At 39.7% G+C, this 20,018-nt stretch overlaps 2 protein-coding genes and 1 long non-coding RNA gene across 3 annotated transcripts; 2 read left to right on the top strand and 1 right to left on the bottom strand.

The window, feature by feature from the left end:
* Positions 1-3,665: 3,665 nt before the first annotated feature.
* On the top strand, positions 3,666-4,375 carry LOC145421151 (uncharacterized). The gene is made up of 2 exons (XR_013902465.1): positions 3,666-3,851; positions 4,007-4,375. It is a non-coding gene; the product is annotated as an uncharacterized LOC145421151 (long non-coding RNA).
* Positions 4,376-6,766: 2,391 nt separating this feature from the next.
* tm4sf5 (transmembrane 4 L six family member 5) lies at positions 6,767-14,992 on the bottom strand. The gene is made up of 5 exons (XM_026162187.2): positions 14,557-14,992; positions 13,459-13,539; positions 11,657-11,799; positions 9,115-9,307; positions 6,767-7,143 (listed from the first exon to the last, which is right to left on the bottom strand). The coding sequence occupies exons 1-5, from the start codon at positions 14,728-14,730 to the stop codon at positions 7,126-7,128; spliced, it is 609 nt and encodes a 202-aa protein (XP_026017972.1). The 5' UTR covers positions 14,731-14,992; the 3' UTR covers positions 6,767-7,125.
* Positions 14,993-16,859: 1,867 nt separating this feature from the next.
* LOC113018799 (cytidine deaminase) lies at positions 16,860-20,017 on the top strand. The gene is made up of 5 exons (XM_026162186.2): positions 16,860-17,071; positions 17,160-17,276; positions 18,495-18,606; positions 18,681-18,738; positions 19,726-20,017. The coding sequence occupies exons 1-5, from the start codon at positions 17,065-17,067 to the stop codon at positions 19,837-19,839; spliced, it is 408 nt and encodes a 135-aa protein (XP_026017971.1). The 5' UTR covers positions 16,860-17,064; the 3' UTR covers positions 19,840-20,017.
* The last annotated feature ends 1 nt before the right edge of the window (position 20,018 follows it).

Raw genomic sequence — 20,018 nt, 5'->3', positions numbered from 1 at the left:
CCACCGGGCCCTCTGACCACCACCAGTAGGCAAACATAAAGCTGTTGTTACTGGAAAACAATGAGTGTCATTCAGTATTTTCTCTAGTTGAGTGAAAATATAAGAAAAACATTCATGCTTGCTTGAATTATACAGTTATGTCCTGTTTTTTTTTTATCCTTTTTTTTTGCCCCAGAGTGTAAAGTCGTGTGAAGACCAAAGTTTTCACATGAATCAGCGCAGTTTGGTGAAAAACTAAGTCCAACCTGCTTCCAAAGGAATCAAGACGGTACTTGTAAGCTAGGTGTTGCTATTTATCATCAGGAAGTTTGACTATTTCCATAAAAGCTAAAGTTTGGAGAGTTTTCTTGTTTGAAGCATTTTGCGTTAATGCAAAAGCGCAAAAGTCCCAGCAATTACATCTCAAAGTCAAAGCATGCAGTCCTCTGAGAAACTGCAAAAGAACTCTACAGCCCTCAGTTAGCATGTTACATGTTTGTGACAGTGCAATTAGAAAAGTACTGAACAACGATGGTTTGTTTGGATACGCCGTCAGAAGAAAGCGTCTTCTCTCTATGTCTGTGAAGCTTTTCAGTCATCCAGGTCATCGTAGTCTAAGGAGCTTGGAAAGAAAGGCGTCTGAAAAATCACCAGACTGCTGCAGCAATGTCCTTTGGACAGATGGGACCAAAGTGGAGATGTTGGAGCATAATGCACAGCACCATGTTTGGTCAAATCCGAACACAGGAGTCATTGAATCGACACTAGAGTCAAACGTGAGGTCGACAGCTAAGCCTCGACCTAAATTGGCTCATGCAACAGGTGAATGATCACAAGGACAACGGAACAGAATGACTGAAAAAGAAAAGAATCGAGGTGCTGCAAGGCCTCAAAGTCCAGACTCAAATGCTGCGGTGGGAACTTAAGAGAGCTGTGCGTGTATAAATGCTTGATAAGCTCAGTGAACTGAAGCAATGCTGCAAAGAAAAGCGGGACATTTAATGTGATAAAGTGACACAGAAAATGATTATTGCAAGTCATGGGTGCTAAAGGTGGTTCAAGGGAAACTACTGAGTCGTAGGGTGCACTTAGTTTTTTACAGAACTGCACAGAGTTTTTCACATAATTGTGCATGACTGGATAAGTATTTAATTTAAAAGGCTTAGAGAGCGTTGTCTTGTCTCAAAGGTACTGTTCAAAGTATCAAATGGAAAAAGCAAAAACTTTAAAATACAAGCAGATATTTTTTTAATTTCATGCTTATAATAGAAGGATCAATATCTATGTCATTAGTCACTGCAATCTATGGACAAGCGCTGCAAAATTACCTATAAATGTACTTATACGTCAGTTACTCTTGACCCTTGTGCAGAAAAGCCTCACTTCAGGTTGTGTTGTTGATTTGTATTACCCTACTTCTCCTTCTATTATGCTGTTAGAGGAGGTCATGGAGCAGAGAATGGGGGTTTAATAGAGTTGTTGGAGGAGGAGGACAGGCTGTGTGTGTCAGTGTGTGTATAATGACATTAGCATCTAGGATAATGTCTTTCTGCAGACAAATCCAGGGCAGATAAGATGTGCAAAGCCACTGTGTTTGTTTTCATCACTGATTGTTGTGAGAATTTTGAACACTAACTAAAATGCTGTCATCGCAGGTTTAAACCAGTCTAGTCGTCTCTTCCCTCCCCTTACCCCTCACCCCCTCTTGTTGTCCCCTCCCTCAGACACACACACCCACAGTTTAATTTTCTAGCATTTTGGTGTGTGTGTCTGTGGAACCGGTGCTGACTAGCTGAGGTCACTCGCGGCTGGTTCCTGCCCCCCACCCTCCCCTCTCTGTGGTCTGTACATTGAGTTATTTATCTCCTGCTGTTGTTTCTACGTAAACAAGACGTACACATGTTTCACATAGTGAGCTCATTCACGTCGTAAAGGAGGCGTATCCTGCACAGCATGCAAATGAGTAGATAATTCTCCTGCAGGGCAAAGAGCACCATGCTGTCTTCTGCAGCCTCTTAAAGAGCGTGTACTTTGATATTAAATAGGTTTAAAGGGTCTGAAAGCTGATGATTCCCTGTTCAACATGATTACAAAAGCAAAGGAAGATAGAAAAAAAGCTGTGATTAAAAAAGGGGGTCTATTTGGGAAACTGCAGAACAGATAGGGAGGTTCCTCCCAGGGCTGTATGTTCTAGATAAGGGAATTGTTTTATTCCCAGTTTGCTATAAAAACAAAACACATTAAAAGTCAGCTAACATTTACTGCTCCAAGCATGCTCCTGGAACTTTCCTTTTTCCTTTTCAACTGGTTTGTTTTGATTTTGTACTTTAGCCCATAAGAACCTACGCCCTTTTACACATTTAGAAAAAGTTCCTGTTAAAGTTTCAACATTGACTCTCCCATAGTTTTCCTGACAGTAAAAATGGGTTTGGGCTCTCATGGGTTAGATTCAACACAGATCACAGTTGTTACGTCGTGATCCACGCTCAGTCGTCCAGGCAGTGACATGCCGGAAGCATTTGTTCAGTCTGGAAGGCTGACAAAACTTTTCTCCCACTGAAAACAAAACGTCCAGTTGAACAGAACCAACTTTATGGGATCGCAACTGTTAATTAATTCTGTAGAGCATTTATAAAAGATGTGATGAGAGCATACGAAACTGCACCAAATGGGATGAACGGCAACTGAAATGATTTGATGGGTTTTCCGGGCTGATTATTTCTCAGCCGACACATTTCATTAACTAAATGAATTGCAGACACTTCATCGAACGGGTCAGTGCTGATTTAACACCGTCCCAGCAGTGATGGAGAAATCCAGCAATCAGTGTTATCACAGCATGCGACAGCATTAAAAAATCTGCTCTGTCTCAAGCCACAGGTTACTTATATTTTGTTAGGAAAATGAGAAATAGGTGCAATGATTTATTGAAACAAGAGCAAACAGACGTGGAAACACAGTAAATAAGGCAAAACTGAGTTTGTACAATTATAATGAGTTTAAAAGTCAGAGATGACCTTTATTCTCCAACACAGTCTGAACTCAGAGCCAAACATTCGTGTCATTTTTTTATGTAATCTTCAGGAATAGTTCTCCAGGCTTCTTTAAAGACATTCAAATGTTCCTGATTTGTAAGACTTGCATTTGCTGCCTCTTCCTTCCTTTTTAGGGTTACAGCGAACACCGTGCAGAGATATTCAGTATTATATTCAGCTAATAACTCTCTGAGATGGTGATAGAAATCCTACTTTGTGTTATCTTTGGTATTTTTCATTGTGTTGTGTGTAGACACATAAGTTAAGTGCTGTTTGAATGCCCGAGTGACTCAAAAGTTAATGTGAAGTGGTTTAAACAAACAAACAAACATTCCTCTGGTCTGGTTCAAGGACTGGACTGAAAATGAGTGAAAAAGTAGCCAAAGGAAATCTGTGACAGTCCTTCAGAAACCTGGAGACGTATTGCTCAAGAGCACGTTAAGAATTACAAGAAAGTCTGGCTCCTGGGAAGAAAATATTAAGAAATGAGGGGGCGACTCAATACTTTTGAACTTCACTGTATATTTTCATAGAGCAAAAGTATTGTGGGATATGTTGAGTGATTGGAGATTCATGAGTCACAGGTAGATTGAAAATAATAATCTGGCACTGAAAGTGTTAATATCACAGCTCCTCCATGCAGAGTGGAGCACAGACTGTCAGGTTTGCCTTGAAGCAATGGTGCAAACAGGCAAAGTGACACTGTGTCTTGTTGCTAATGCACATTATCACATCTCATAATAACACACTTCCCACTAACACGGGTGTCAGCATCTGCAGACACTTTGAAACTAACATGACTCAGACAAAAAGTCTTCGTGTGTGGATACCTGACGGGTGAGTTTTTATTGTGATTGTTCTTGACAAAGTGAGTTTGTTCTGATTAATAAACAGTTCAAATTTGGATTTTAAGATGTGTTGATTTTGGAGATGCTGAGCGAGCCGCTGAATGTGCCTCACTGTCTGCTTTGTGGCTCTGCTTCTGCTATTAGTGGTTGCCATAATGACCGGGTGGTGGACAGCGCCGAGTTATCAGGTACGTGCGTCTGAGCTGAAATTTGTGTTTGGCCAGTGACTGCAGGATGAGTGCTACTTTCAGATTAGGCTGCGGTGTGTGGGTGTGTTGAAGAGCTCTCCACCAAGAAACAAGCGGGAGAAGCAGGAGAGAAGAGTACACAGCTGCACAAACAGCAGGTTAATTCAATGTTTCTGGGAACGGCCAGATCTGCCTCGATGTCCCGTTTCCCTCCTGGCTCAAGCTGAGGCGAACAAAACAAAAGAATTTTATGCTCAAATGACCAGCCTGCCTCTTTTCCCCTCAGAGATGTGTGCACGTACGCCATTAAATGGATCTTACTTTGCTTCTCTGGATTCTTTCACTGGGGCTCCGATTTGTATGAAAACTGGCAGAGAGCAGGGGCCCCTTCCTCTCTTCTCCCCTTCCCCTCATTCTTTTATCCCAAAATCGGTCACACTTTGTGCGCTGACATTATGCAAGAGAGCAGCACAGCACCGGACACTCAGTCGGCTAAGATTTGGCTCAAAGCGTTGGCCAGATCAACGTAACTCCTCCTCCGTGTCCTGGGGGGTTTGTGAAGACAAAAACACGTTGAGAATAATTTTGTGGTTGAGTTTTGCAACAAAGGAGCAGGGTCATGATTCAATCTGTGGCACACATGGACCTAAATCTCCCCAGAGATGGAACTAAGAAAAGAGACATCATTACTGAGGAAACCAGGCCACTAAAGCAGTTTAAATTCATTTATCTCTGCTGCCAAAGGGGCTCAGCCTACCTTACAGATACAGCTTTGGGTTGGCATGTCCTAAGAGAGCGTGTCTATATTTACCTGGGTGCAGTCTCCCAACAGGCTTTTACCTTGAAAGTTAGGTAACAATTACCGCGAAGCTGCTCCAGGCAGCAAAAGATTACGAGCTTAACCTGCACCTACACTAACAGGCGCTCCTTCTGCAGACTGTGTACATCTGCAGTGTTCCCAGTGTCCACAGGGGGCCTTCTGACCTTTGGCCTTGTGTCTAATCAAAATAATCTCGTTACAACTGGCTCTCTCACTACACAGGAACAGGATGAGTAATTTACAGAGTTGCTAACTCTGATGTGTTCAAGTTCTTCTGGATAATCAGAGTTAACTGGTGACACAGTGCAGAGACTTCTGTTACAGCTCTGTGTGTGTGTTTACTGCGCAGTCACATTGTGAGGGCATGACTGAGTTTTTGGAGATAAGAAAGAAGTCTGTAGCAAATAGTAGGGTTTAATACTGGGGTAAAATCGGCTGCAGGTTAAGATTCATTTTTCATTATTGGCCACATGCAGCCAAGTTTGATCTTAAGCAGGTCAGACCAGTGAAAATCCTCTGTCAGCGTAAAGATTGCTGCTTTGGGCTTAAGCTGTAAGAAATAAATGTGTAAAAGTCATGTTAGCTCAGAACTCTGACTGTCCTGAAATTAGACAACAGGAAATGTTTGATAGTTAAAAGCATTTCCTCTTTTTGTTTTTGTTTTTTATGGGGAACCCTGTAAAAATCATAAATAGGAGAAACTTTCTTCTAAATGTTTATCTGTTAATTTTATTTTGGTGAGGTATGAATGGCCATCGGGGGAAGGTAGAAGTGCTGTAAAACCTGTGAAAATACAGTTAAAATTTATCCTTTGTTCACATTTTCCAAAGTTATTCTTTGGACCAGACTTGAGTCTTTGGCAACTGATTCTTATGTTCGACAGAGTCACAGTTCAGCCCTGTAAAGCGAGGGAGATGCCACTGTGTGGGAAGGATGCCACATAACTAATACTCTCCAGTTTTATAAAATAACTACCCTCTGAATTTGACTCTGGAGGGAAAAAACATATGCACCTTTAACACATTTAAGTAGTTGTTGTTGTTTTTTTTGGGGGGGGGGGGGGGGGGGTTAGATGCACATTTTAAAGGCCAAAGAGATTAAAGAAAACATCTGGCACAAATAGCTCATAGTAACAAAAGTGCAGAGGATACTTTAGAGACAGGCAAAGGCAACAGCTGCTGTGGTGTTGGACATGCAGGTACAGCAACACTTCCACTGACACTTGTATAAAAAACAAACACACGGTCATGGACACAGAGCTGGAGTCAGATGATGAGTAACAGGTTACAGTGGATCTGTGATCTATATGTGATGCTGCTGTGGATGCCCATTTCACACACAGGTTGATGGTTGAGGTTGAGGTTGATCCACCTTTTATTCTTCATTTGGATCCGCATGATGTTGCAGATGATGGATGTTACTGATACGGTCATCTCAGGCACAGAATTCACAACCAGCACGTCCAAGTAACATCTTTATATTACTGTGCGTATATAGATGTTTGCGTCCTGAAATATGTGTTAATGCTGCTGTGAGAGCTGTATCTGCTGTAGCAATGCCCCACACACAGGGTGTCTAAAGGCTTGTGTATGTTCTGTGTAATAGCTCATAATTTGGTTGTGGGTTATAATCATAGCAGGGAACCATTATTACAGTTCAGATTGGCAACAGCCACCAGATTGGTGATAAATGTAGTGCCATAGGCTCGTGCACAAGTTGTTGTTAGACGAAATGTCTTAAAGTCTTTGTAATAGCGATGGCGTGGTTTAAAAGTACTCAACCATGGAGTCTGACACCTTTCTGAAACAATCTCTTACTGATAATGAGGCTTAGTAAAGCAGCACTCCTCTAGATGAAGTGTTGAGCGCTGCTGCGTAACGAAGAGCAAATCCAGCGTAATTTAAAAATATGCTGCCTTTATTTTTTAAAGCTTTGATCACATTTTCACATTTGCCTGGTATACAGAGTAAGCCCACATCAAACAGTTATTTACTATTTATTCATATCCGTCCTGCGTTGAGTCCTCAGCACAGGAATTACTCCTTATTTCATAAATTATTTCAGTTAAAGGAATTAAGTTGGGAGATACAAACAAGAAGATTGCAATTCACAAAATAATGGAGTTCGGTTCTGACACATTCAGGAAAGAGGAAAGAAAAGCGAGTCGATGAGCTTCTTCACAGAAGTGGCACCAATGGAGAAAAGCGTGGGGGCCCTTTTGGAGGCCGGTCACAGCAGGATTGTCTTCTTCGCCCTTACAGTCCGCTTTCATCCTGCAGCAGGACAAACATCACATGTTCAGTTGACATATCGGACAGGACGCCGGCTCTCAAATGACTAACAGGGGTGTTAATAAACTGGAGAACCGTGTTAATATGTAGACATCTGATGATACAGTTCACATGTGAATGTGGACGTTGTGGACAAGTTTCCACATTGCTGCATACTTTGGATATAATGTCTAAAGATAAGTAGAAGGACGCAGGTCATCAGTAGATGTTTAACCATGCGCTAAATGTGAGCTTAATCTTTAGCGTGTGGATTTGTCTTGTCGTTCGTACAGTTCATGTTGGTGTTTATGAATTTTGACCTTGTTTTCTGTCAAGCTGCTGGTTTACTTATTGCACCTTCATGGAAAGAAATCTGTCACTGCTTTTACATCATGTATATTTTTAGTAATTCTTTTAGCTGCTGCATCAAGAGGAAGGTATTGGAAAATGTTATCTGAAATATCTGAGACATGGGAATGTTTTTATGACCTTAAAGGTTTTTGTTTAAACTAACCTTTTATTGTTGAGTTTGGTGTTTTAGCTTTAGATTTCTTTGTGCAAGTTTGGATTTTTATGTTACATGCACTCATTGCACTTTTGGAAAAATGTGCTTATTTGTGAATTTGCACTACAAACACAAACAAGCAGAGGTTTCAGATTGCATAACGACTAAAGACAAACAAGAGATAAAATTAGCTCGGCTCTGCGCAAAAGTATGAAGATCCTGTTCACAGCAACTGAAAACTACAAATGGCACATTATGTCTCATATCAATCGATCAGTCATTCAATTTGTACATCAGCCATAAACTGCTCTGTAAAAAGATACATTGAAAAGGTTACCAGATAGTTAGACGACCATTTTTGCACTCGAGTTTTGCATTTTGGCTGTTTTTGAAATCATTTGTAATTACAATTGGATGTGAGGATGGTTTACGTTCGTGAAATAATGCAATGTGCACTACTGTGAAATTAATTTGTCTGCTGAACACAGCCCTGAAACAAAGTGTATAATGTGCTCACTCCTTGAAGTATCTTTTAGAACGACATAGCACTAAACAAGCGAGAGGCGGGTGTGACTGAGAACCAGAGGGCCCGTGGTGCCTGCTGTTCCCACATGGTAGGAGCTTGAGCACCTATTCTCTGTGTCAAACCCAGCTTACAGTGAAGAAAAAATTCTGTAATCTCATTGTACAGACTGACTTGTAATTATAAACCAGAAAGTTTTTGTTAATTTACAATTTTGTTTTCTTTCCTGAATATCTGACGCTCGTGCTCTGAATCACAACCTGCTTTATCAGCTATTTTACCCTACACAGGAACATCGTTTATAAAAATTTATTATTAATTGAAAAAAATAAAACAAGCATAAAAAAGGTACATTTTCTTTATAATATGATTTCTTTGTGCAACCAGAGGAGTCGCCCCCTGCTGGTTGTTAGAGGTATTAAGGGTTAGGGCACATATACACTGGCTTCACTTTTTCTTTTCCTAGAGCTTTTATACAGTCTGCAGTCTAAATTAGTTTAATAATACAAAGCATAGATTTTTTTAGACCTTGTTTCCCAAAATGCTTAAAAATTCCTTTAAATTAGTGCTGTTTCCGTCCCCACTGGGAGCCCTTTTCCTATCAACACAGGATCCAAACTACAAAACTTGTTTTTGTAATCACTGACAGGCTGGATGGAAGTCATGACCCGCAATCCAACAGCTCTAAAGAAATTCAGTCTGGAAGTACAAAATGGCCAACGGCCATAAATGGAGTTGCCGAGAAGAGCCGACTCAGTTCCAGCAACCAAACCAGCTACAGCACATTAGTGAGTCGTCACTACGACGCTCATGTTTGAATAAACTGTTTACAATTTTACTGCCTCGAACGTCTGACCTCTGAGACTCGCAAATACACTCAAGTGATTCGAAGGAATTCCTCTACCCTCGCCCAGCTCAGGCAGAGGTTTAGGATTCGTTCACTTACGTCTTTGCTGTCCCGACAGTCTCCGCAGATGCATCCCAAACAGCCGTTGATGGCCTGGAGGCCGCAGAGCACAATCTGCAGCAAGCCCATGGCCAACAGGATGGAGAACAGAACGATGTTCCACAGCACTATGTTTTTAGGGTGCACACATGTAGTCCACATATCCTGGTTTACAAGGTAGCTCCCATTGCCCCTGTGAAGGAGAGGAGCAGTGGAGCATAAGCAGTGACCAGAGCTCATACTAACAGCATTAATGAAAATATGGATGGGGATGGGGAAGTGAAGAAAAGGCGGTGATGGTGGAAGAGAAGGAGAAAAAAGTGTGAGGTGGAGAAAGCAAGCGAGTTGTAAAACTTTTCAACCTTACTTATTTACATAAATATTAAAGGAATACTTCTGAGAAATAATATAGTCAAAGGAGCTTGCGAAGAAAAGCGTCTGGACTTCTTTAGGTTACTTGAAGACGTTTCACCTCTCATCCGAGAAGCTTCTTCAAGCTTCTTCGAGAAATAATATATATTTTCTTTCTTGCTGATATGCTCTCACATCCCCTTAAATCAACACAAAGTCTGGAAACAGGTTAATCCAGTCCAGGCAAGAAAAAACAAGTCTGTGCCGCAGCTCAACATCTCACGAACATCTTGTTTGTTTGAAAAATCGAAGATTAGATATGATATCATTTGATATTTTAGAACATTATTTCATTATTGCTACAATCATGTAAAAAAAATATTTCACAGGGCCTAATAGGACCTGGCTGGATCAACAAATGTAAGCTGCTCAGGTCCAGTGACCAGCCGACAGCTGGTATGAGGTGTTTCTGTTTATATGCTGTGTTTGGTTTTTACCAAATGTAACATGGTGCATTATGTCCAAACATCGCAAATTTGGTCTCATCTGTCTGAAGGACATTGTTCCAGAAGTCTTGTGGCTTGTTCAGATGCAGCTTTGCAACCCTAAGTAGTGCTGGGATGCTCTTTTTACGGGAAGAGGCTTTGAGCTTGGGTTTTTCACAGGACTGCATTTTGTTACAGGCTCAACAGCTAAAAAAAACAGGTTAAAAAAAAAAATAAGCCAATACAGATTACCAAGAACAGCAGTAAACAGCTGTTCAGTAAACTGAAAATGAGTCACAATGTCCAACTTGCACAGTCTGAACATGCAAAAGTAAGGTTATGTCCCTGACTTCTCTCTTTGTGACAGCTGCTCATGGGGCGAATTTATATTAGTTAAAGTTTTTCATTGATCAACATCCTGCAGTGTCTTTTCTTGAAATTCCCTTTCACATTAAACACTATCACTGCAGGACAGTGCTTGATCAGCGTTTACTCTGCAGGCAGTAAATATTTATATGTGACATCTTCAAACTTTATTTAAAGGCTGTTGAAGGTTAAAGCTTTCCTTTCCTCTAAACAGCATCACAGAAGTACAGAGTACATTACAAGACAACGAAGTAAACCAAAATACACTGATCGTAAATGAATCATTTCCCTTTTTGCAATCTAGAATTCTGAAAATTTTGTTTCCTCAATTTGATATCTTATCGCAGCCTATTCATAGTGACACAGACAGCAAACACAAAGGCATCTTTCCCAGCCTCCTTCCTCGCAGCAGATATAGAGCACGTCTTATGATCTGAGAGAATCACTTCTTGTTTTTCATATCATCCTTTCAGCACCGTTAGAAATATTAAACAGCAAAATAGTTTGGGCTAAAAATCGACAGTTGACAGAACAGAAACGAGAAAGAGGAACTTAAAGTTTTCTGGAGGAAGGACAAGCCCAGGTCACATGTTAATAACCCAACATGTATTGTGTAATCAGACTTGTTTTTCTTGGTTTGCCCTTTAAACTGCTGTCATAACAGACAAGCCTGAATATTAACAACAAGCTCATATTTATTAACAGTTGTCCCGATTGCATGATGGGCCTTTATCACCTGCTTTGGGTGGATGCTTATGTAACCCTTTTAATTCCGTCTGAGTATCGATGAATATTGCAAATGTTTAAAAGGGTCAAGAAACACTGATGGAACATACTGGCTCGCTGTGCCACCTACTGGACTTTAAGAGTATTGCAGGATAGGGCTGAAAGGGGAAGGTGACGTAGAGAAGGTGGCACTGATAAAAAGACAGGAAGCTGAGCTGTACATTGGAGGGATAGTGGATATACTGCACAAAGGAAGATGAAGATGCAGTCATCAGGCAGGAGGAAAAGAGGAAGACCTCAGAGGACATGTTAGAGGGTTGGTGTGACAGAGGGGGATGTTAGGGATAGGGTGATACTCTGTGCCAAACTCTAACAAAACCAACCAAAGGAAGAAAACTAATACAGTAATGATTATATATTTTGGTGCTTCTCAAAGAAAGCTAAAGCAGTTAAATATAACTTAAGCGAAAAGAAGAATAACTGAAAAAGGAAATGTATATATTTTATCTGCCTGAAGGGTATCAGTCAAGACTATAATTACTGGCTCAATCTGCTGTTTCAGTGCTTATCAAAAAGTACATTTAAAAATATAATGATGAAGGTGGGACACTCACGTGCCCGTGTCTTTAAAGGGGTACTCCCATTCGTCACTTTCCACCTGGCACTTGGGTCCAACAGCCAACCCAGCTGAGGCGACACTGGTGCAGTAAATCCCTCCAAGAACGCCGACGGCGGAGGATATGACCGAGCTGAACATCTAAAAGAAAGATGAGAACATTTAGGTGTTTTTTCACTCGTGCAAGAGATTACGAATTATTGTAACTGTACAAGTATGTTTGTTCTTTAGAGAGATTTTTTAGGTGATCTCTTTGCTGTCATTCATCATTTCTTTCTTTCTTTTTTTCATTTTTCTGGGACAAGTTCATGTTAATTTTACTCAAACTTAATGTGGAAAACAAATGGAAGGAGCCATGAATCACTGTAGGAGACAGAAGTTATATGAAGTATACAATATACATACATATGTATATATAACCTAAATATTTACTGTTAAGGGTTTTGGTTTCCATATTGGGGTTTTTATAAAAGTCCATGAACAGGGCTTGGAAAAGAGAGAACTTGTGTTGCTTAACTTCTATTTCAAAGAGAAAAGTGATTTCGTTTTTTGTTTTTTTAACTTTTTTTTCTGAAAACATGCAAAAATATAAATAATCAGGCCCTAAAACTAAAACATTATCAACTCAAGCATCATGGAGCTTTCTCTTAATAATAAATAAGCAGGTCGACATAGAGTAAAGCTAAACACAAAAGTTTATTTTATCCCCTGTAGAATCATTATTAGGTTACTAATTAACTGATATCATGTTTTATGGCTTTTATCCAATATGTAAAATATAAACAGTGCTTAAAAATGTATTAAACTGCCAACCAGTGTAAGGTTTAGGCTGCAGTTGCCCTAAATTAACAGTGTTGGTAATAACATTAAAAAAAGTTTCTGTTATAGTGCCTGTAACGGTTAATCCACCAGTATGAAGAAGCTCTTTAATGAAAACAACATTTTTAATGCTAAAATATAACTAATTTTGTTATCCAGGAATTTTAAACAGCCAGTTTTGATTACTTGCTAATATAAAAATCTAATGCGTATTTCCCCGATAAATAAAAATATCATTTGTAGCTTTAATCAAGTTTTTTGCATTAAAAATCAATATTTGTGTTTTCTTGTTTTTATGACAGGTGATCTGATGAATTTACGAACCCCTTTATGTACTGTTGTTGATATCACTGCAAGGTTATCTACCCAAAATAAAAAGGAATGGCAAAATGCACGTCTGTGATGTGTTACTGGACAGCGATCACATGGACAGCTCATACACACAGTGGCTTTCTGCCTACGCTTACTCAAAGTTAGCCATTTATGGTCTCAGTGCATATAATTAACCCAGAGGATCGTACTGCCTTCAACGTTAGCAGCCTTTCAATGCAAACATAATTTTTTTATTTCCCTTTTTCTTTCTAAGTGTCAGTGACCTAAGATGCTAAAAGTCGAAGCAGTGCATATTTTTAAAAATTGCTGTCTGGTTATTCAGACTTAATGGCTCCTCACTTCTGTAATTAGCGACGTAGTTCCTAATAATCAAAGAGAAGTGAGGATCTGGAATTCAGATAAAGAGCTGTACTTCTGCAAAACATCTTCAGCAAAACTTTAAATACTTATTGTTTGAAGTACTAATGATTGTCTTTGTCGGGCGCACCTCAAACAGAGCATGTGGGCACATTAATGATCATGCACTAAAGTTTGTCCTTTGGACTTTTATATGCCTTTTATTACACATCATTATCAGTGCAGTCCCCCACACACCACAGTATTGTGTAACATGGAAATGCAATAAATCTTTCAAATGATTTCACTCACCCGGCAGCGGTTGCCACAGCAACCTTGTCCACAGCAACCCTTGCCCCCGGCCCTGATAGCTGAACAGCTCGGACACAGCATCTGACAGGTGCAGAGACGAAACATTACATCTGCTATCAAAAAACAGTTTTTGTTGTTGATGAATTCTCTCAAAAAACTTTTTTTTTTCTATTTCTTTGGGTCCACCCACAGGTTACATACTTATTTGTGTGTGCGCATGTGCACAATTGTGTGTGTTTGTATGTTCGCTTATCTATCAAACCAAATATTTGTAAATCCTGCATCAAGGTTTACCCAGCAGGCAGCGACATCCCAAAGTTAGACGAAAGGGATCAGACTTCCTGGTCTGAACTGAAATGTTATACTGAAGCACAAAAGATTAAATATTTATGAATTATTTATTGATAGTGATAGCTCACACAATGTCAAGATAGTCCCCTTTAATAAGGGAAGTGTAATACAATTTAACTACTTTAGCTTCTTTAATAGCATTAAGGAAACTAAAGTAATGAAAGCTGGCAAATTAATGTAAACGCTACAACATTTCTATCTCTATTATAGCAACATAAATACTTTAGTAATTTAAGTGAATTTATTTATTTTATTATTAAAGATCTTTTATATGAGTGGTGTGATTTGGTTACATTCATTATTTATTTTCAGAATGACTTACATTTACATTCTTCTTCAATGTTTTGGTATCTAAAGCATGTTCTATGTACACATAAACTGAGCTAGAATTAAAAATGTTTACTCAGTGAGTCATAACCCCTCTATAAAATAATCCTTAACCATTGTTAAAGGTGCTGCTTTTACAGGTTTTACATATGACAAGTCAAATAATAACATCACGCTGAACCCCAAACCACTAATAGGCTGATAGAGACAAAGAGGCGTGTACTATTAATAAAAATGCTCTAACAAAACTCTATGCTAATCTAAAAAGGATCATGCAGTAGTAATTCTCAATAAAACTCAATAAACGTAAGCAGTTTAACTTTACTAGTTTACACTACGAAACGTAATGGCTGAAAAACCCAATAAAAATGAGCAATAAAACATTTCACCAGACTCTCTGCGTGGAACTGGTTTACTCACAATCAGGCCTCCTCCGAGGAGCCCCCCCATGAGCCAGACCTCGGTGGAGATCTCGCTGGTCTTCAGTTGCTTCCCGTCGGGGAAGAAGAGCAGCAGGTTGGAGATGATGCAGATGAAGGCTGAAGGCAGCAGGATCAGGCCCACCAGGCGGGCGCACTTTCCTGTACAACACATGGCTTAAGCTTCTTTTTTCTTTCACTTGGCTGCTCTGTGGATCTGACTCCCCTCTCAAGAGGAAGTCGGTGAAAAGTGCAGGAAACCAAAAAGAGGAGTTGAACGAGAGAGAAAGAGAGAGCGAAAGAGAGCGAGAGAGAGGAGATCACCTGTGGCGGCTCACGCCACGAAACTCAAATACAAGCAGTGACCGTTACAGCGGGGAACAGAGAGGGAACAAAGGCCAGATGTTGGCGTGGGTGCTCCCGATCTCTGATGTCAGAGCTGGGCGTCTCCTCACACGTCTTAGATAAAGATGAAAAGTCTTGAGGTAGAGACTTATATTTGTAATGTAAAGTTAACCAGAAAAAAAAGTGAACCACTGATAGACTACATGGAAAGGGGGGGGGGGGCTGTGTATGTGTGTGTAATTGTGAGTGTAATTGTGTTTGTTTAGAGAGCTTCATCATTGTCTTAAATGCCCTTTGATACCTGCTGAAGATCTGAGGTCATTACTGCATACATATCAGTCCACCCATGATTGAAGGGTGTGCTGATAACGATTTTTTTCCATGCACCTGATGAATCAATCACTCATTCAGTCGCTCAGAAACAGTACTAAATGTCCAGATCCCTTGGGCTCAGAGTTTGGACAGCATATAAAAAAAGAGAGAAGACAAAAATGTTTACTAGAAATGACTGCGTGGACTCTCAACTATGAAAGTATCAGGTCAAACTCCATCACCTGTGATGGTACCTAGGGGGTTCTCGGGGAAGGATGATGCCAAAAAGGCCTGAATCCATCTCAGACCTGCCACCCACCGAAAATATTTTGTGAATTTCAAAATGCAGCATGTATGACAGAGGAGCCCAGGAACTGCTGACACATTTACAATTCTCTGTCTCTCAAGAAAGCACTGAATCACCTCTACGCACTGTGCTGCATGACGACGATCCACCACACTGATAAACATGTCACTATAAAAAGACTATTTGCCCTCATAAACATGAGCAATAATTCTGAATAAAATGCAGCTGACAAATACAAATCAAAGCTTGATTTATTTTTGCAATAATTAATCATTAATGAAAAGTGCTCGTTGTAAATTCACTGTGTACCAATGACGTAAATTTCCATTTAAATCTTTCCATTGTACTTAAATAACAAAATTTACAGGGACATTTTTTTTTCATGTAATCAAATTGCTTAACGTGGGCATAAATATTTGTGAGTTCATGCCACAAACGTGTCTCATTCAAAATGAGCAAATAATTTTTCACTAAAAGCAATCTATTCAATTTCAGTGCAGTTTTATTTATATTCCTGTTAAAAATCCCTTTTAACAGAAAGAAACCTCCAGCAGCATTCAGGGTCACCTAATCCAGCAGTAACTATAAGCTGTATCAAAAAAGAAAGTAGAAAGAGTGTCTGTCTTCTAAATCCAAACTGGAAGCTTTAATATTTAGATATTAGTCTAGAGCAGAAGAACTTGTTTTGGAATTAAAAAATAATAATAAAACAAATTATAATAATGTGAAGCGTTGAGTACCTGCCAGCAACTATGACTGTGCATTAAACCGCCACCACATCTCTTTAGAAAACACTGGACTGCATAGCAAATGTAATTCGCACAGGAGCAACGTGTATAAGAGACCCACGGAAGCAGAATTTGTACTTTTAGCAAGTGACTGTGTTCTTTTTAATGAACAAACGTGTGAGCCAGTGCAGCGGTGTGGTTCACTGAACAGCTCTGCACTACAATGATAGCCTCTGGCACGGAGAGCTTTGAATATAGAGATGCTTGTTCAAATCATTGTGATGGTTTAACCCACTCGTGGAATTTAGGAAATTTCTTGATGACTTTATTTCTAAGTATGTAGGAAACACAGATGAACAATAGAGGAAACAACAAATCTTTGCCTCTTCTTCCATCTGTTCAGTTTGGATGCCTTAAATATGTCCGAGCATTAAAACCAGTAAACATGCCCCGCTCTGCCTTACACCACAGCAGCTTTATTCACACTTTCTGGTGATGTAGAACCTCCGAGTGTTTTACTTTGTCTGATTAAAAATTTAAATGATTCTCATCCCACTTTTCTCGCGAGAAAGTTGCCAAAAGCCAGGTCCTCTACAGTCCTGATATAACGGTCCCAGTCTGGTCGATGACGCTGCACCCCTGCCAGCCAATAACGTGAACGGTAAACAGCTGTCACAAAACCTCGTAGTTTCGCGACCCCCTGGCAGCCGTCGGCAGACCTGAATTAAAAGCCACTTGCATTACCATAGTTTATTTCTTTGTCACGGAACAGCGTAGTTGGATAAGGTGACATAATCCAGAAGCGTCTTCAGCTACAATGACAGGCAAGTGCACCCCTCACGGAGTCTCAGCAGCCTCGGGGGTCATTTGTTTAATCACAGCTCACACAGGTTTGTTGCCTGTCATGCGCAGATCAAGTAAAGGAGCTCGTTTCAAAGTGCCTGCAGGCTCGGGACAAGGCTTACTGTCCATACAGCCGCTTCCCTGTCGGTGCGGCCGTGCTGACAGCAGATGGCGCCATAATCACAGGTAATAACAGACAGGAGTGTGTTTTGCAAGCTCATAAAGTGTGGTTGTCATAGATACCGTAATATTAAGTAATGGCTGAAAGTGCAATTAAGCAAGCAGGCTACTGTCCTTAAGTGCAATTAACGGTGGCTTCATTTCAGGGGCCAGTATGCTTTTTATGTGCTTATTAGTTTATCTGCAGATTAAATGTTGTGATAAAACCACAGCACAACAGCACAGACAGACAGCAACAGCAGTTATAGTACTCGTATGCTTCTCGTGTACTAATGCACTGGTTTTTATAATCAAGCAACAAAAACCAGATACAATATTTATTCATTTCTAAGATCCTGTGCTTTTCTTAATTATCACATGTATATAAGCATTTTTCTTATATGCTCACATGTATACATTTTAGGTTTTGATATTTAGATTTGTTTACTTAGGCTGATTCGATTGCAAGTCAGTGCACTGAATTTTATTTCTAGTGTGCACTCAATGGTCTATGTTCTTAACGACAGTAAATGAACCCAAGTACTCTTCCACCGATACTACTCACTATATAACATTATTCAATTTTCACTTTTATTTGACTGTTCTTCTAATATGTGAATTTGTGTTTATCTATAACCTCATACTCACAATTAATATACATGCTCGTGTATATTGCACTGCAGTAAATGTTATCGTTTGTTTGTTGCGCAGGATTTTGTAGCTCCTCATAATGCAGATGTGCTCATGTGCTGCTGCAGTGAAACTTTCATTTCGTGGAATAAACCTACAAACTTTAATTTATCCAATCCGCTTTGATCTCATCTGGCACTGAGCTTAACTTGGCTGTGAATTTCCCCAATGAGAGACAATAAAGGATATTGCTATTCTATTCTATTCTATTCTACTCTATTGTCTGTAACTTGGTTCAGTAGTAAAAACGGCATGCAGAAGTTATAATACAATAATGTGATCTCTATAGAAAGTAAATAAAACTGACAGAGGCAATTTCCTCTCGTAATTCTTTTTATATATTTTAATAGTTTCGGCAGACTTTATTTATAAAACAATTTACGAATCACAGATTTTGACTTACCAAGAGAAGGCAGTAAAACAGTCAGACCCAAATGTACACCTCACAAAGTATGATTGCTTTTCAAAAGCCGGAGATATCAAATGTGATTTTACGATGCCTCCCAGTAGAGCACTGTAAAAGAGCCCAGGGTCTAAGTATTGTTAGGGTTCCAGGCTGCAATGTGGAGAATGCATCTTATGGACTGACGGTGTGTGCCGAGCGGACTGCCATCCAGAGAGCTGTGGTGGAGGGCCACACACAGTTCAGCGCCATCGCCGTGACATGGTAAGACACTCAGTCTCAACAAAGCACGTTGCAACATATTCCCGAGCGCTCATCCTGTCCTCTCCTCTATGCAGTGACATCAAAGACCGCTTTGTTGGACCATGCGGAGCGTGCCGACAGGTCCTCATGGAGGTGAGGAGGTGTCTCTAAGGGTTTTTTCCCATCTAGGAAAGTAACCCAGGAATCCAGGAACCCATATTCATCCTTCCCTGTAAAACACATCTACAGTGATAAGTAGCTGTGTGTCTTCCAGCAGGAGAAGCTGCATTTTACAGGCTTGTTAAACTAGAACAGTAAAGTGTTATAGCTTTGCTACAGTGAAGGGCACTTTGTATCAGCAAAAAAAAGCATATTTTCTCCTCCTAAAATATTGTCATAAACATTTAAGATTAGATTAGATTTATTATGTGTCCTTTCAGAAATTAAAATTGTACCTTTGGGGAACTGGAGGCATCACACTTACAGACATCAAAGACAGTAACAACAAGAAAGTGCTGCAGTAAAATTGATGAAGATCAAATATGTACGAATATGTGCAAGTGACACCCATATCATACCACATCATATCATGTGTCACCTGGATTTGTTCAGCAGAGTTATACTGCAAGGTATAAAAGACCTCTGGACACGCGACATTCATAAACGTGGCACCCTGTAGCTCCAGCCCGATGTTAGTAAGGCGCATTCACCATGATACATCACTGAGCATGTCTCGCCCCTTTCCCACCACTTGTGATTCTCAATGTTGGGTTATACTTTGTTGTTGCTGACTTGTGATCTTCCTGCTGATGTTTACAGTGTGATTAGAAGGGATGTTTTCTGTAATCCAATAGACCATTTTAATCAAAATTAAAAACACAAACCACTCTAAACCTCATGCTTTACATACATGTAGCTTTTAGAAATATAATGCATGAACTTTATTTTGTTAAATATGACCCATTATTGTTAGACTCGCCATTTAATCCAGTCCAATGATATTTTATTCCAGTTGAGTCTTGCCTGGGCTTTGAAATACTTTATGTTAGGAATAAATTATAATTTTGGAAATGACCCATTTTAAACCTTGCTTGCTGATATTTTTATATCTTTTTTGCTTTCTCTCTGTGTGTTTCACAGTTTGGATCAGACTGGACTGTATACTTGACCAAGCCAGACGGCTCTTACAAAGAAACCAGCCTCAGTGAACTGTTGCCTTTAGCCTTTTCCCCATCACATCTAGCTAAGAACTGATGAAACCTCAGTGAGATCCTTCTTCGGCTGATCTTACAGTGACATAGCAAAATTAAATAATTAAATAAATAAAAATAAAACAGCCTGTAGACTTCTATCATCTTTGAAGTTATTTTACGATAAATAAATATAAATGTGATGCCAAGCTACCCATAAACAATAAAGCTTATTGTTTAAAC

This window comes from Astatotilapia calliptera, chromosome 3, assembly GCF_964374335.1.
Source record: "Astatotilapia calliptera chromosome 3, fAstCal68.1, whole genome shotgun sequence".
Taxonomy (NCBI): Eukaryota; Metazoa; Chordata; class Actinopteri; order Cichliformes; family Cichlidae; genus Astatotilapia; species Astatotilapia calliptera.
This window is presented reverse-complemented; position numbering and strand designations above follow the sequence as displayed.

Excerpts from the sequence above, each read along its gene's own strand:
- LOC113018799 (XM_026162186.2), top strand. Across the intron at positions 18,607-18,680 it reads AGCGCCATCGCCGTGACATG|TGACATCAAAGACCGCTTTG; the intron begins GTAAGACACTCA and ends TCCTCTATGCAG. Across the intron at positions 18,739-19,725 it reads GCCGACAGGTCCTCATGGAG|TTTGGATCAGACTGGACTGT; the intron begins GTGAGGAGGTGT and ends TGTGTTTCACAG.
- tm4sf5 (XM_026162187.2), bottom strand. The coding sequence starts at position 14,730 with ATGTGTTGTACAGGAAAGTGCGCCCGCCTGGTGGGCCTGATCCTGCTG. Across the intron at positions 13,540-14,556 it reads TCCTCGGAGGAGGCCTGATT|ATGCTGTGTCCGAGCTGTTC; the intron begins GTGAGTAAACCA and ends TGCACCTGTCAG. Across the intron at positions 11,800-13,458 it reads GCTGTGGCAACCGCTGCCGG|ATGTTCAGCTCGGTCATATC; the intron begins GTGAGTGAAATC and ends TCTTTCTTTTAG.